The 15,972-nt window shown below is 35.5% G+C and overlaps 1 protein-coding gene across 1 annotated transcript in view; it reads left to right on the forward strand.

Annotated features, from left to right (window-relative positions):
* The window catches only part of MERTK (MER proto-oncogene, tyrosine kinase), a 118,095-nt gene that overhangs the window by 27,308 nt on the left and 74,815 nt on the right, over positions 1-15,972 (forward strand). Inside the window, exon 2 of the mRNA XM_074209278.1 lies at positions 729-1,128. Coding sequence (XP_074065379.1) covers positions 729-1,128 — 400 coding nt within the window. The remainder of the gene's footprint in view (positions 1-728; positions 1,129-15,972) is intronic.

Below are 15,972 nucleotides of genomic sequence, written 5' to 3' on the forward strand. Positions count from 1 at the left end.
CAGTGATAGATTATGCTGAACCATCAAGATATATAACTTCTCTTTGTAAGCAGTGGTCTACCCATTCTGACAAATTTTTTCTCCCTGAGAAGTTCTGTCAATAATATCTAGAATCTTAGAATCATAGAGAGTCAATTGGAAGTTGTAATCACCTATTCCAACTTTTCAGCCAGTATGAAACCTTCCGTAATACTATATGACAGGTGGTCCTTCAACCTCTGCTTGAATACTTCCAAAAGTGTGGGCATCAGTACCTAATAAATCAGTCTTTTGCATCCAATGTATTTGTCAATAGCTATTAATTAAGATATTCTTGTTCTGAACTGAAATCTATTTCTCTGTAAGTTTCCCTTGGAACTACACAAAACAGGTGTAAAAAAAAATCCTGTTTCATGTGACAGCTTTTCATATGTTTTGAGATAGCAATCATATCTTCCTAAGTCTTTTTCTAGGTTAATTTGATTTCAGCATTGGAAGAAACCCTAGAGATGATGTTATTTAGAACCATAAAGGCAGACATCCTAGATCTCAAGGAGATCTAAGGAAAGCATCTGATTCAGGAGAATCTCTGGCTTCAGGCAGGTCAGGTATGAGTCTTATTTTATAGAACAGAATAAACAGAATTAAAACATGGATTGATTAAGTGCCTGTCTCTGAGTAACACCACCACATGCAAGAAAGATAATTCCTTTACTGATATTAAGAAAGTCTGAAAATATTTTTTCCAGATTATACTGAAGTGGAACAAGAAAGAAAGTCATCCCTGACACCCAGAGGACCTCCTTCTTCAGAGATTTTGCCAGCTAATGATGCTCTTCCAACTAACGGGGACATTGCTAGCCTACTATTGTCTGAGAATCCAAGCACAAGACATGCAAAGACTTCTGGAGTTTTGCCTGAAAATGCAAAGAACCTCTTATCTCTTGCCTTTAAGCACACAGTAGGACGTGTAACACTCTCTGAACATAAAGCTATCAAGTTCAATTGTTCAATCAGTGTGCCCAATGTGTACCTAGATAATGCAATCATCTCTTGGTGGAAAGATGGGAAGGAGTTACTGGGGGCTCATCATGTGATTACACACTTTGACCCAGATGATGAATTTACAGAAATGATTGCTACTTTCAGGTAAGTGCTTTTTTTTCTCCCTCCCTTTTTTTCTTCCTTCCTTCCTTTTTTTTCTTTTTCTTTATTCCTCCATTCCTTTTTTTCTTAACCTAATAAATAACTTTTTATAAAGAAAATTATTTTTTTTAAGAGTCCTCTTCTATGGCTGTGTAACATTCTCTAATCTTTGGTTCCATTTACATTCTAACTTTTGTGTTTTTTTTATAGTTGTGCATACAAAATAAGTTCTATTAATGTTGCTCTGCATTAATTTGTTTAAATATTTCCTTGTATATTAGAGATTCATGATATTTATGACATTACTATTTCAGTGGATAGAGTACAGGGTCTGGAGTCAGCAAAATTCATCTTCCTGATTTCAAATATTGCTTCAGACACTTACTGGTTTTATGACCATGGCGAAGTATCCTGTTTGCCTCAGTTCTCTCATCTGTAAAATGATTTGGAGAAGAAATAGCAAACCACTCCAATATTTTTGCTAAGAAAACCCTAAATGGGATCCCAAAGAGTCAGATATGAGAAGAAATGACTCAACAACAATAATATTCTATTATGTTAATATACTCAGATTTGTTTAACTATTCTCCAGTTATTTGGAAATATAGGTTAGTTTCATCATTTATTTATTTATTACTCTTAAAAACTAGAGCATCTTTGACTATGTATCTATGGACAGGTTCTTTTTTCCTTTTTTATGTTTCTGGTATGGAGTTGTAGCAATGGTTATTATGAGTATTATTGGTTTTGTGATTGATCAGTATTTGCTTTTTGATGTCCAGATACCAGCCTAAGTCCTAGCTACAGTGTTTAGTATTCTGACTTCCCAATTACTCCCTTAATACTGAATTTTTATCTTTTTTTGGGGGGTGACAACTTTTTTTTTGCCTGTTATAAGTTCAAAAAATATCTTATTAAGGTAGTCTTGATTTTAGAATTTCTTTGCAGATTAATAAATCTGAATATCTTTTAGATAGCCATTGATAATTTGTATTGCCTTTATACATTATCTAAAAATACACCCTCCTCAATGGAACAATTGCTATTGGACCTAAGTATTTGGATTGTTATTTTAAAAATTAATATAGTTGCATAGATTTCAAGTTGAAATTGACCTTAGATGTCATCTAGTTCCACTTTTTTACTTTATATATGAGGAACTAAAGTTCAATCAAGTTCACCAAGTTGTCAATCACAGAACTAGAATTCCAAGCCAGAACTTTCAAATTCAGACCTCTTTCCAATATGGCACATTACCTCTTAAAAGCATTTAAAAATACTAAATCATTTCTAACTTAAAAACTTTTACCTCTTAGAGTAAGAAAATTACTAAATTAACATAGAAATTAGAGGTAGTTGATGACACAGGGGACAGAGCTCTGAGTCTGGATCCGAATTCAAATATGATCTCAGACACTTACCAGCTGTGTGACCTTGGAGAAGTCATTTAACTCTGTTTCAGTTTGTTCAACTGTAAAATGGGGATAATAATAGTATCTATCTTGAAGGGTTGTTGTAAGGATCAAATGAGGTAGTATTTGTATAAAGTGCTTACCTAGTAGAAGTACAATGCATTAGCTTTTGTAAATAAATGGCAGTTAACTTTTTCCTTTTTTTTAATATTAGCTTAATGTTTCTGCATATCTTCTGTGCTCTAGATTATAAAAATAAAATCATCAATCCTTATAGATACAAATTGCTAGAAGCCCTCGGTAGAATTATTTTTTCTTCATTTTTTTATTTATTTTTACAACTACATGTAATGGTAGTTTTTAACAATTTTTTTTTACATTTTTCTCCCTTTCTCTCTTCCCTCCCTTCTCCCTTGACAGAAAACATTGTAATATAGGCTCTGTATCTACAACCATGCTAAACATAGATCCATGTTATTCATGTTGTGAAAGAAGAATCACATCCAAATGGAAGAGAAAAAATATATAATATAAGAAAAAATGACAATTCATAAAGCAACATTTTTTGAAAACTGAAGATAGTAAATTTTGGTCTACATTTAAAGCCCATAATTCTTTCTCTAGATAAGGATGGTATTCTCCATCACAAGTCTTTTAATATTGTCTTTGATTATTGTACTGCAGAAATGATGAAGTCCATCATAGTTGATCAACCCAATGTTGCATTAGTGTGCATAATATTCTTCTGGTTCTGCTCGCCTCACTCAGCATCAGTTTGGGCAAGTCTTTCCAAGCAATTTTGAAGTACTGAGCCTCATGATTTCTTTTAGAAGAATGGTGTTCCATCACATTCGTGTCTCAGTTTGTTCAGCCATTCCATAATTGATGGACATCCCTTCAATTTCCAATTCTTTGTCATTTCAAAAAGAACTGCTATAAATATTTTTGTTTGTGTGGAGTTTTTACCCTTTTTGTAATCTCTTTGGGATACAGATTTAATGGTGGTATTATTGCATAGTTTTATTGCCCGTTGGGTATAATTCCAAATTGCTCTCCAGAAAGGTTGATCAGTTCACAATTCTAACAACAATGCATTAAGTGCTCCATTTTCCCATATCCCCTTCAACTTTGATCATTTCCCTTCTTAGTCATATTGGCTAAGCTGATTGGTTTGAAGTGGTTCCTCAGAGTTCTTTTAATTGGCATTTCTCTAATCAATAATGATTTAGAACTTTTTTTCATATAACTTTAGAGAGCTTTAATTTCTTCATCTGAGAATTGCCTTTTCTTATCCTTTGATATTTATCAATTGTGAAATGACTTATATTCTTATAAATTTGTTCAGTTCTCTATATATTTTAAAAATGAGTCCTTTGTCAGAAACACTAGTTGGAAAAATTGTTTCCCAGTTTATTGAATTCCTTTTGATCTTTGTTGCACTGGTTTTATTTGTAGAAAACTTTTCAATTTAATATAAGCAAAATTATTCATTTTATCTTTTATAATGTTCTCTAACAATTCTTTGATCATAAACTGCTCTCCTTTCCATAGGTCTGATATATAAAGTATTCCTTATTCTCCCAGTTGTCTTATGCCACCTTTTTATGTCTAAATCCTGTACCCATTTTTTTTTGAGTTTTTGCTAGTCAATGGGGTTAAGTGGCTTGCCCAAGGCCACACAGCTAGGTCATTATTAAGTGTCTGAGACCAGATTTGAACTCAGGTACTCCTGACTCCAGAGCTGGTGCTTTATCCACTGCGCCACCTAGCCGCCTCCCATTTTGACCTTATCTTGGTATAGGTATAATGAGATATTGGTCTATGCCTAATTTCAGTCACATTAGCTTTCAGTTTTTAATCAAAGAATGAGTTCTTATCCCAGAAACTGGAATCTTTGAGCTTATCAAACAGTAAATGACAATAGTCATTTACTGCTGTCTCTTTTGCACCTAAGCTATTCCATTTATCCACCACTCTGACCAGTACCAAAAAATTTTGATGACTGATGCTTTATAATATGTTAGATCTGGTATGGCTAGGACTCCTTCCATTGCATTTTTCCCCATTAATTCCCTTGATATTCCTGACCTTTTATTTCTCCATGTGAATTTAGTTACTATTTTTTTCTAGTTCAATAAAGTAATTGTTTGGAAGTTTGATTGGTATGGCACTGAATAACTAATTTAATTTAGTTAGGTAGAATTGTCATTTTTATTATATTAGCTCAGTCTGCCCATGAGCAGTCGACATTTGCCCATTTTTTAGGTCTGATTTTATGTGAAAAGTTTTTCATAGTTGTTTTCATATAATTTCTGAGTCTAATTTGGCAGGCAGACTCCCAAGTATCTCATGTAGTCTTTAGTTAGTTCATATGGGATTTCCCTTTCTAACTCTTGCTGCTGTATCTTGTTAATAATATATAATTATATAATATATAGAAATACTGAAGATTTATGTGCATTTATTTTATATCCTGCAACTTTGCTAACATTGCTGTTTCAAGTAGTTTTTTAGATGATTTTCTAGGGTTCTTTAGTTATACTATATCATCTGCAAAAGGTGAGACTTTTGTTTCATTACCTGTTCTAATTCCTTCAATTTCTTTTTCTTCTCATTGCTAAAGCTAACATTTCTAAAACAATATTGAATAATAGTGGTGATAATGACCATCCTTATTTCACCACTAATATTACTGGAAATACTTTTAGCTTATCTCCAGTATATACAATGCCTGTAGATGGTTTTAGATAGATACTACTTTATGTTTTTAAGAAACATTTCATATATTCCTTGAGCTCTAGTGTTTTTAATAGGAATAGGTGCTGTATTTTGTCAAAAGTTTTTTAAAATTTATTTATTATGAATTTTGCAATTTTCCCCCAATCTTGCTTCCTTTCCCCCACCCACCACATAAGAAAGTCTGTTAGTCTTTACATTGTTTCCATGGTAAACATTGATCTAAGTTGAATGAGTTGAGAGAGAAATCATATCCTTAAGGAAGAAAAATAAAGTATAAGAGATAGCAAAATTATATGATTTTTTTAAATTAAAAGTAATAGTCTTTGGTTTTTGTTCAAACCATAATTGTGCCTGATTGCTGCAATGGTGGAATGAGCAAGTCCATTAAGGTTGATCATCACCCCCATGTTGCTGTTAGTGTGTACAGTGGTCTTCTGGTTCTGCTCATCTCGCTCAGCATCAGTTCATGCAAATCCTTCCAGGCTTCTGTGAATTCCCATCCCTCCTGGTTTCTAATAGAACAATAGTGTTTGATCACATACATATACCATAGTTTATTAAGCCATTCCCCAATTGTTGGCAATTCTTTGTCATCACAAATAGGGCTGCTATGAATATTTTTGTACAGACGATGTTTTTACTTTTTTTTCATGATCTCTTCAATGTATAGACCCAGTAGTGGTATTGCTGGATCAAAGGGTATGCACATTTTTGTTGCCTTTTGGGCATAATTCCAAATTTCTCTTCAGAAAGGTTGGATGAGTTCACAGCTCCACCATCAATGTAATAGTGTCCCAGATTTCCCCAGCCTTCCCACACTGATCATTTTCCTCTCTGATCATATTGGCCAGTCTGAAACATGTGAGGTAGTACCTCAGAGATGCTTTAATTTGCATTTCTCTAATAAGTAGTGATTTAGAGCAATTTTTCCATATGACTATGTATTGCTTTGATTTCCTCATCTGTAAATTGCCTTTGCTTATCTTTTGACCATTTGTCAATTGGGGAATGGCTTTTTTTTTTTAAATTTGACTCAGTTCTCTGTATATTTTAGAAATGAGTCCTTTGTCAGAAATACGAGTTGTAATATGAGTCACCACATTTCTTTAGATCTTGGTGACAGTGGTTTTGTCTTTGCAAAAACTTTTTAATTTAATGTAATAGAAATTATCTAGTTTGTTTTTATGTTCATCATCTTTTCCTTGGTCATAAACTGCTTCCCTTTACATAGATCTGACAGGTAAACTATTCCTTGATCTCCTAGTTTGCTTATAATAATTTTTTTTATGTCTACACCCTGTATTTATTTTGATCTTATCTTGGTATAGGGTGTGAGGTGTTGGTCTAATTCAAGTTTCTGCCATACTAACTTCCAATTTTCCCAACAGTTCTTATCGAAGAGAGAGTTTTTATTCCAATACCTGAACTCTTTGGGTTTATCAAACAGCAGATTACTATAATCATTTCCTGCTATTGCACAGTCTATTCCACTGATCCACTGCTCTATTTCTTAGCCAATACCAGACAGTTTTGATGACTGATGCTTCATAACATAATTTTAGATCTGGTAGGGCTAAGCCACCTTTTTTGGCACTTTTTTTTTCATTAAATCCCTGGAAATTCTCTACTTTTATTTCTCCATATGAATTTACTTACAATTTTTTTTAACTCATTAAAGTACTTTTTTTGGAATTTTGATTGGTAGGGCACTAAGCAAGTAGTTTAATTTTGGTAGAATTGCCATTTTATATTAGCTCAGCATATCCATGAGCAGTTGATATTTGCTCAGTTATTTAAATCTGATTTTATTTGTGTGAGAAATGTTTTTTTAATTGTTTTCAAAAAGTTTCTGAGTCTGCTTTTTATTGTCTGAAATTACTTTGAATGGTATTTCTCTTTCTAGCTCTTTCTGCTGTATCTTGCTAGTCATATATTTGTCAAAAGTTTTTTTTTAGCATTTATTGAGATAATCATATGATTTCTATTAGGTTTGTTATTGGTATGGTCAATTATGCTGATAGTTTACCTAATTTTGAACCAACCCTGCATTCCTAGTATAAATCCTATTTACTCACAGTGTATTATCCTAGTGATAACTTGCTGTAATTGCTTTACTAATATTTTATTGAAAATTTTTTGAAAAGTTTTTGAATCTATATTCATTAGGAAATTGATCTACAATTTTGTTGCTCTATTTTGACTCTTTAGGTATCAGCACCATATTGGTGTTATAGAAGGAATTCTTCACCTATTTTTTCAAATAGTTTATATAGAATTGGAACTAATTGTCCCTTGAATGTTTGGTAGAATTCACTTGTGAATTCATTTAGCCTTAAAAATGTTTTCTTAGGAAGTTCATTGATAACTTGTTCAATTCTTTTTCTGAGATGGAGTAATTTCAATATTTAATTTCCTCTTTTAACCTGGGCAGTTTATATTTTTGTAAATATTCATCCATTTCACTTAGATTGTCAAATTTATTGGCATACAGTTGGGAAAAAGAGCTCTGAATTAATTTCCTCCTCATTGGTGATGAATTCCTCTTTTTTTTCATTTTTGATACTGGTAATTTGATTTTCTTCTTTTTTTTTAATCAAATTTACCAAAAGTTTATCAATTTTATTGGTTTTTTTTCACGGGGGAAACCAACTCTTAGGTTTATTTATTAGTTCAATAGTTTTCTTGTTTTCAATTTCATTAATTTTACCTTTTATTTTCAGAATTTCTGATGTGGTATTTAATTGGGGATTTTTAATTAGCTCTTTCTCTAACTTTTTTAATTGTATGCCCATTTAACTGATCTCTCCTTTCTCTATTTTATTCATGTAAACATTTAGAGAATTTCCAGTTATTTCTATGATTTATTATTTGTTCCACTCATTCTTTAAAAATTAGGTTATTTAAGGGGGCAGCTAGGTGGCGCAGTGAATAGAGCGCTGGAGTCAGGAGTACCTGAGTTCAAATCCAGTCTCAGACACTTAATAATTACCTAGCTGTGTGGCCTTGGGCAAGCCACTTAACCCCATTGCCTTGCAAAAAAAAAAAAAAAGAAAACACCTAAAAACCCCCTAAAAATTAGATTATTTAGTTTCCAGTGAATTTTAGGTCTATCTCTCCATGACTCTTCATAATCTGAAAAGGATACTTCCATTATTTCTGTCTTTCTGTATTTGATTCCTCTGAAAAAAAAGACTCATTTTTGCTGTATAGTTGATTATGGTTTTTTTTTTAGGTTTTTTTGCAAGGCAAATGGGGTTAAGTGGCTTGCCCAAAGCCACACAGCTAGGTAATTATTAAGTGTCTGAGACTGGATTTGAACCCAGGTACTCCTGACTCTAAGGCTGGTGCTTTATCCACTTACATCACCTAGCCGCCCCTATAGTTGATTCTTGATTGTAATCTAAGTTTCCTTGTCCTTCAGAATATCATATTCCATCAATCCTTTAATCCTTACCATGATGCCTCAGTATTTGAATTGCTTCTTTCTGGTGGCTTGTAGAATTTTCTCTTTGATCTGATAATTCTGGAGTTTGGCTTCAATATTTCTTGGCATTCTCATTTTAGGATCCCTTTTAGGAGGTGATCAATGGATTTTTTTTCAATGACTATTTTGCTCTCTGGTTCCAGGACATCAGGGTAGTTCTTGACTATTTTTGGAAGAACGATATCCAGGTTCTTTATTTGGTCATGGCTTTGATATATTCCTATGAGTCTTAAATTACTTCTCCTAGATCATTTTTTTTAAGCAATGAGGTATTTTACATGTTCTTTTTTTTAAAATTTATTTTGTTTAACAGATTCTTGGTGTCTCATGAAGTCATTAGCTTCTACTAGTCCAAATCTATTTTTCAGGGTATTTTCTCCATTTAGCTTTTGTATCTCCTTTTCCATTTGGTCAGTTCTATTTTAAAGGAGTTGCTATGTTTTTTCATTTGTCCAAGTATGTTTTTGAGGGAATTTTTTTTTTTTGCATTTGTCCAATTGTGTTTTTTTAAGGATTTGTTTTCTTCTGTCATTTTTTGGTTGTAAGATATTTATTTTCTCTTCCATTTCTTTTCCCAATTTTTCTATTTACTTTTATTTTTTACTTTTTAAAAAAAATTTAAGGCAATGGGGTTAAGTGGCTTGTCCAAGGTCACACACAACTAGGCAATTATTAAGTGTCTGAGGCCGGATTTGAACTCAGGTATTCCTGACTCTAGAGCTGGTGCTCTATCCACTGTACCACCTAGCTGCCCCCTTATTCCATTTGCTTTTAAAAATCATTTCTGAGCTCTTCTAAGAAGTCTTTCTGGACAGGAGCCCAATTCATATTCTCCTCTGAAACTTTACATATAGAAAGGCTTGAAGAAGAGTCTCCCTTTTCTGTGCTAGCATCCTTCAATAGACTCTGCTTTTCTTTGACCTTTCTTATTCATTTTGGAATTTGTTACCTATCTCAAGTATTGTGTGTTGGAGGAAGGGCTTGCTTGCAGTCCTTCTGTGTTGAGAACCTTAGAGGCTTGCTTACTGACCTGGGGACATAAATATTAGGAACTTCAAGGAGTCACTGAGTAGACCTACCAATTAGGAGAGGTTCTTTCTGGATTGTTTGTGTTGAGGATGTCTGTTGCCCACTCCCTATGCCTCAGGCTGTAAACTGGGATGTCCACATGCCAATGCAGGACTGGAAATGCCAGAGGTTATCTCTGGGCAGTCAGTGCAAGTTGGGCCATCTAGACCAGCCAAGCTGGCCAGCTGGGTACCCTGGGCAGCCATGTTAGTGGCACTGGAGTACAATGCACTGGAGTTCTTCCAATCTACCCATCACACACTCACAGGGCAAAGGTTTCCTGTCCCATTGTCAAGATTCTCAGGTTAGTACCCTCCTCATCCCACCACTGGTACACTCTGCCCTGGGCATGCCCATGTTCCCTCTTTGACAGATCTTGCTGGAAGATGTTTTACTCTGTTCTTTTGTAGGTTCTGTTGCTCCAAAATCTGTTAAAAGGCTTCATTCCTAGGGCAGCTAGGTGGCACATCTGATAAAGCATGGGTCCTAGAGTCAGGAGGACCTGAGTTCAAATCCAACCTCAGACACTTAATAATTACCTAGCTGTATAACCTTGGCCAAGTCAGTTATCCCCATTGCCTTGCAAAAAAAAAAAGAGGCTTGATTCATGTCAGTCCTGAGGGAAAGCCAGGAGAGCTTTAAAAAACTGGCTGGCTTCTCTCCATAAGTCTGGTAGGATTAGTTCTGACAGAGAGTATGCAGTGATGTCATCTCTTAACTCCAAATCTCAGTTATTTGATTTTCAATCTTTTTACTACTCCACTTTGGGCTCCAAAAGCCAGTTGATCCATGTTGAACATTAAGAGCTGTGGCAGTCAACAAAGATGATGATTTTTGTAATGCTTCTTTGTTCTTCATAACAGTTTAATTTAGTTGAGCAACCATTTCTTAGATGCCTATGTTAAAATAATGCAAACTGAGGTACAAAGTTCCATTCACAATCAATATATTAGTAAATATGAATTTGCTAATAAATAGGATCTTAGCTTCCCTACTGAGACCCTAAATTAGTTTTCTCTTACAGGATTGGGGAAGTACAGAATAAAGAATAGAACACTGTGGGTGACATCATGGAGTTGATGGGAACAATATGATTGGTTGGAAGTTGGGAATTGAGGAGCTAGCAATAATCCTCTCTTTCCCTCCTGTGATTTTAGAAGTATTCATGTTTTGAGTCCACCTGCAAGATAGTAACCCAGATTTCTTTGGATAGCAAACTAGACATCTTTGAATGGCGACTTAGTGGTATAAAGATACTAGATTCCAAGTCTCTGCTAACTCCCAAGGATAGAATTTCTCCAGGCAAGAATAGAACATTGTTAGCAAGAGAACTGGATTTCTTTTTGCTTTTTTTTTTTAGGTTTTTGAAAGTCAGTGGGTTAAGTGACTTGCCCAAGGTCAAACAGCAAGGTAATTATTAACTGAGACTGGATTTGAACTCAGGTCCTCCTGACTCCAGGGCTGGTGCTCTATTCATTGCACCACCTAGCTGCACCCATACAGTCTCTTAAAAAGAGATAATCAGGGGGAAGTTAGGTGGTGCAGGGGCAGCTAGGTACCCTGAGAACTGGATTTCTTTACAGATCTGCTCAATTCTGAACTAAGTTCAGAACCATGCTTTAAGTTGTAACAGGAAAAAAAATCAAATAATTGTTAATAAGATCAACAAGAAAAGATACAGAATTAATCTTGATCATTTCACCTACTTATTATATGCAAAGCACTTTTCTAGGTGTTGGGCAAAGAAAAGGAAAAAAATGAAATCCTTGTATTCAAGGATCTTAATTCTATTAGGAGAAGGGCTGGAGCATATACACACATGTAAAAACAAAAAGTATTTACAAGGTAATTATAAGTGGGCTAGAACACTAACACCTGGGAGAAGGCAATTCTTCTTGTAGGAGTTGGGCTCTGAGCTAGGGATGCCAATGTGGCAATGAGAAGACATGGGGGTCCATTTGTGAAAAGGAATGAAGGTAGGAGATTAAATGAGAAGAAAGCTCAGTTTGACCAACAGAGTACATGAATATACAGAAATAAGCCTGGCATAGTTGGTGGGAGTCATGTTTCTTTACCTGATCGGTAGTAATTTATTCTAGAAGCACTGGGGATCCACTGATATTGTGAATAAGGAAACAATATGATCAGACATTTATTTAGAGGCTGAATTTGTGAGAAGCAAGGAAGTTAAGTAGGAGGTTATGGAAATAGTCCAAGTAAGAGAGAATGAGGCCCTGAATAAGTTTAGAAGCTGTATGATTTTTTTCAATTTAAGAAAGGACACACAGGAGGATTCATGAAGGAATAGACAAGGTTAAGCTATTGATTTACCATGGGAACTGAGGGAGAGAGAAGAGTCAAGGATAGTCTTGTGATTGTGAATGGAGAACCCTGGAAGGATGGTAATTTCCTCAATTAAAATAGGGATGTTTAGAAGAGCAATTATGTCCTGGGATAGGCTTGAGTCCTTTGTTAGGTTAAGTTCCATTCTGGAATGAAATGAAGCCATTTCATTCAGTAATTAACAAATTGTAGGTCATTTAACAATGAACAAAAAGAGATTTATTTAGCCCTAGCAGATAAAGGATATTCAGCAAAGACATATGCCAAGGAAAAGAAGAGGGAAAGGGAACGAGCATTTATTAAGTACTTACTATATAACTAGCATTTATTAAGCATCTACTGTGTACTAACCACAGAGTAGGAATTTTATAAATATGCTATATACTTTACAAATATTATATCATTTGATCCTTACAGCAACACCTAGGAGATTAAGTGCTATTGTGATCCCTATTATATAGCTGAAGAAACTGAGGCAGACAGAGGTTAAGTGACTTGCTAAGAATCACAACAGCTAGTAAGTGTCTGAGGTCATATTTGAACTCAGATCAACTGAATTCTGGGTCAATATAAGTAGATTCGCATGAAACTCCTCTGGCTCTGAATTTCTTGTTATGGTCTGCCATATCTTTGGAACTCTTTTTTCCTTTTATCTCAGGCAACAAGAAAGTGATGTCAAGGCCCTGAACCTTTAGTTCCCTAAATCAATCAAATCTCATAAAAAGTTTAACTACCTTTTTTGTTTATGCAAAGCAACGGGGTTAAGGGACTTGCCCAAGGTCACACAGCTAAGTTAAGTGATAAGTGTCTGAGGCTGGATTTGATCTTAGAGCCTCCTGACTCCAGGGCTGGTACTCTATCCACTGTGCCATCTAGCTGCCCTGCTTCAATATTTTTTAAGGGAAAAAAATAGCCTTACTTGAATGAGGAGAGGGGAATTTAGGATATTGTTTCCTCAGTTGAGTTTTTAGGGAAAAACACAAGGAGTTACATTTTGCATGTGTTGAAATTCAGAAGTAATATAGGACTAGAATTTAAGTTTGGGAGGGACAGAGGAAGATTAGTAAGATTAAAATTAAATCTTCATATTTGAAGCTGCTAATAAAAATTGCAAGAAAACTGCTGTTTTCAATGCAACATTTTCTATTGTTCTACTATAGCTTTTGGATCTTTAGGCTAGGAAATTTTGGCCATGACTTATTGGTCAGAATATCCTTTTTTTCCTAACACTTTAACATTTTATTTGTTTTCCAATTATATGCAATAGTAATATGTACCCATCATTTTTGGCAAGGCTCTGAATTCTACAATTCCCCCCCCCCATCCCCCCCCCCACAGAAGGCTGTCTGACAGTCTCTGCATTGTTTCCATGCCATATATTGATGTAAATTGAATGTTATGAGTAAACATAAGAATAAACATAAACCCCCTCACCCCCCAAGAAGATGAGAAACCTCAAGAATAGAAAGAGAGAGAGTTAAAAAATGTACTTCAGTCTGTGTTCAGATTTCAATGGCTCTGTCTCTGGGGTGAGCTGCTTTCTTTATCATAAGTCAACCAGAGAAGTTGCTTCAATATTTTTCCCTCAGGTGCTATTACTAGCTGTACCTCCACTCTATTTCTCCCCACTCTCATTTATTCTGTTCTCTCTCTCTCTCTCCTTTCATCCTGGCCCTGTCCAAAAGTGTGTTGAAATCTGAGTACCCTCTCCCTCAATCTTCCCTCTCTTCTATCACCTATTTCTCCCTTCCCTACTCCCATTCCCCCTCATCCCGTCCCTTTCCTCCCATCCTTCTCCAGGGCAAAATAGATTTCCTCACCCTATTAAATATGTATGTCATTTCCTCCCTGAGCCATTTCTGATGAGAATGAAGACTCACTCATCCCCCCTTGCCTTTCCCCCTTCCACTCTATTGAAAAAGCTTTTTCTTGACTCCTGTGTGAAATTTCTCAGCTTCTTCATCTCCTTTTTCTTCCTCCCAGTACTTTCTCCCCTCACCCATTGACTCCATCCCTTTATCACATCATACCATTATATTCCGCTTCTTCCTATGTCCTGTCTATATATGCTCCTTCTAACAGCTCTTATAAATGAGAAGGTTCGTATGAGTTATCAATATCTTCTTCCTGTGAAGGAATCCAAACAGTTCAACATCATCAAATTCCTCATAGTTAGTCCTTCTCTTCCACTCCCTCTATGGTTCATCAGAGTCCTGTACTTGGAGATCAAACTTTCTGTTCAGCTCTGGTTGTCTCAGTAGGAAAGTTTGAAAGTCCCCTGTTTCGTTGAAAGTCCATCTTTTCCCCTGAAAGAGGATGTTCAGTTTTGCTGGGTAGTTGATTCTCGGTTGTAAACCAAGATCTTTTGCCTTACGGAATATCATATTCCAATCCCTACAATCCCTTAATGTAGATGCTGCTAGATTCTGTGTAATCCTGACTATGGAGCCTCGGTAGTTGAATTGTTTGTTTCCGGCAGCTTTTAGAGTTTTCTCTTTGATTTGGGAGTTTTGGAATTTGGCTGTAATATTACTGGAAGTTTTTCTCTTTGGATCTCTTTCAGGGGGTGACTGGTGAATTCTCTCGATTTCTATTTTACCCTCAGCTTCTAAGATCTCAGGGCAATTTTGCTGTATTATTTCTTGAAAAATGAAGTCTAGGCTCTTCTCCTGGTCATGACTTTCAGATAGCCCAATAATTTTTAAATTATTTCTTCTGGATCTGTTTTAGAGGTCAGTTGTTTTTCCAGTGAGATATTTCACATTTTCTTCTAATATTTGGCTTTTTTGGCAGTTTTATTTCTTCTTGCTTTCTTGCAAAGTCATGAGTTTCCTTTTTTTCATTTGAAGGAGTTATTTTCTTCAGAGAGCTTTTTTTATCTTCTTTTCCAGCTGGCCAGTTCTGCTTTTTAAGGCATTCTTCTCCTCATTTGCCTTTTATTTTGCTTTTTCCATTAGGCCTAAACTGGTTTTTAACATATTGTTTTCTTCAGTATTTTTTTTGTATATCTTTCACCAAGCTTTTGATTTGGTTTTCATGATTTTTCTACATCACTCTCATTTCTCCTCCCAATTTTTCCTCCACCTCCCTTAATTGCTTTTCAAAGTCTTTTTTGAGCTTATCCATAGTCTGAGCCCATTTCCTATTTCTCTTGGAGGGTTTGGATATAGAAGCTTCAATTTTGTCATCATCTGAGTATGTGTTTTGATCTTCCATGGGAGTAAAGTAATTCTCTATGGTCAGATTCTTCTTTTTCTGTTGTTTCCTCATTTCCTCAGTCCAAGACTAACTTACAGCACTTCCAAGGCTTTGGGTTGTTTTTTTGGGGGGATACCCACTGGGACCTTTATTCCTCCAAGGTCTTATATGCTCTAGCCTGTGCTTTGATATGTAGATGACCACAGCACTACCCTCTGCCCTGGAGCTATAAGGGGAGATCCAGCTTGGTTATTTAGTGTGGAAGCCCAAACTGCAATATCTGAGTGTAGGCAAACAGCAGAGTCCTACCCCAGGGAGAACAAAGAAATCTCTGCAGACTTCCCTTACCTTCTCTGGGGGTACAGGCTGCTTTCTCCTGATTCTCTCTGTAGATTCTGCCATCATGCTCCTCACTCTCGCCCAGGTGCAGCAGAGCTCTCTCACTGCCCCTTCAAGCTGTTGTCAGTGATGTCTGGGCTGTGCTGTGCTGGGCTGTGCTGTCCTGTGGCCTTGGCTTTTTTTTTTCCAACCACCAGTTCTTGTGAAACACACCTTTCCTGCAGAGCTTCTAAGTTATCTTGGACTGGGAAAATGTATCACTCA

Source organism: Macrotis lagotis, chromosome 1, assembly GCF_037893015.1.
Source record: "Macrotis lagotis isolate mMagLag1 chromosome 1, bilby.v1.9.chrom.fasta, whole genome shotgun sequence".
In the NCBI taxonomy this organism is placed as follows: domain Eukaryota; kingdom Metazoa; phylum Chordata; class Mammalia; order Peramelemorphia; family Peramelidae; genus Macrotis; species Macrotis lagotis.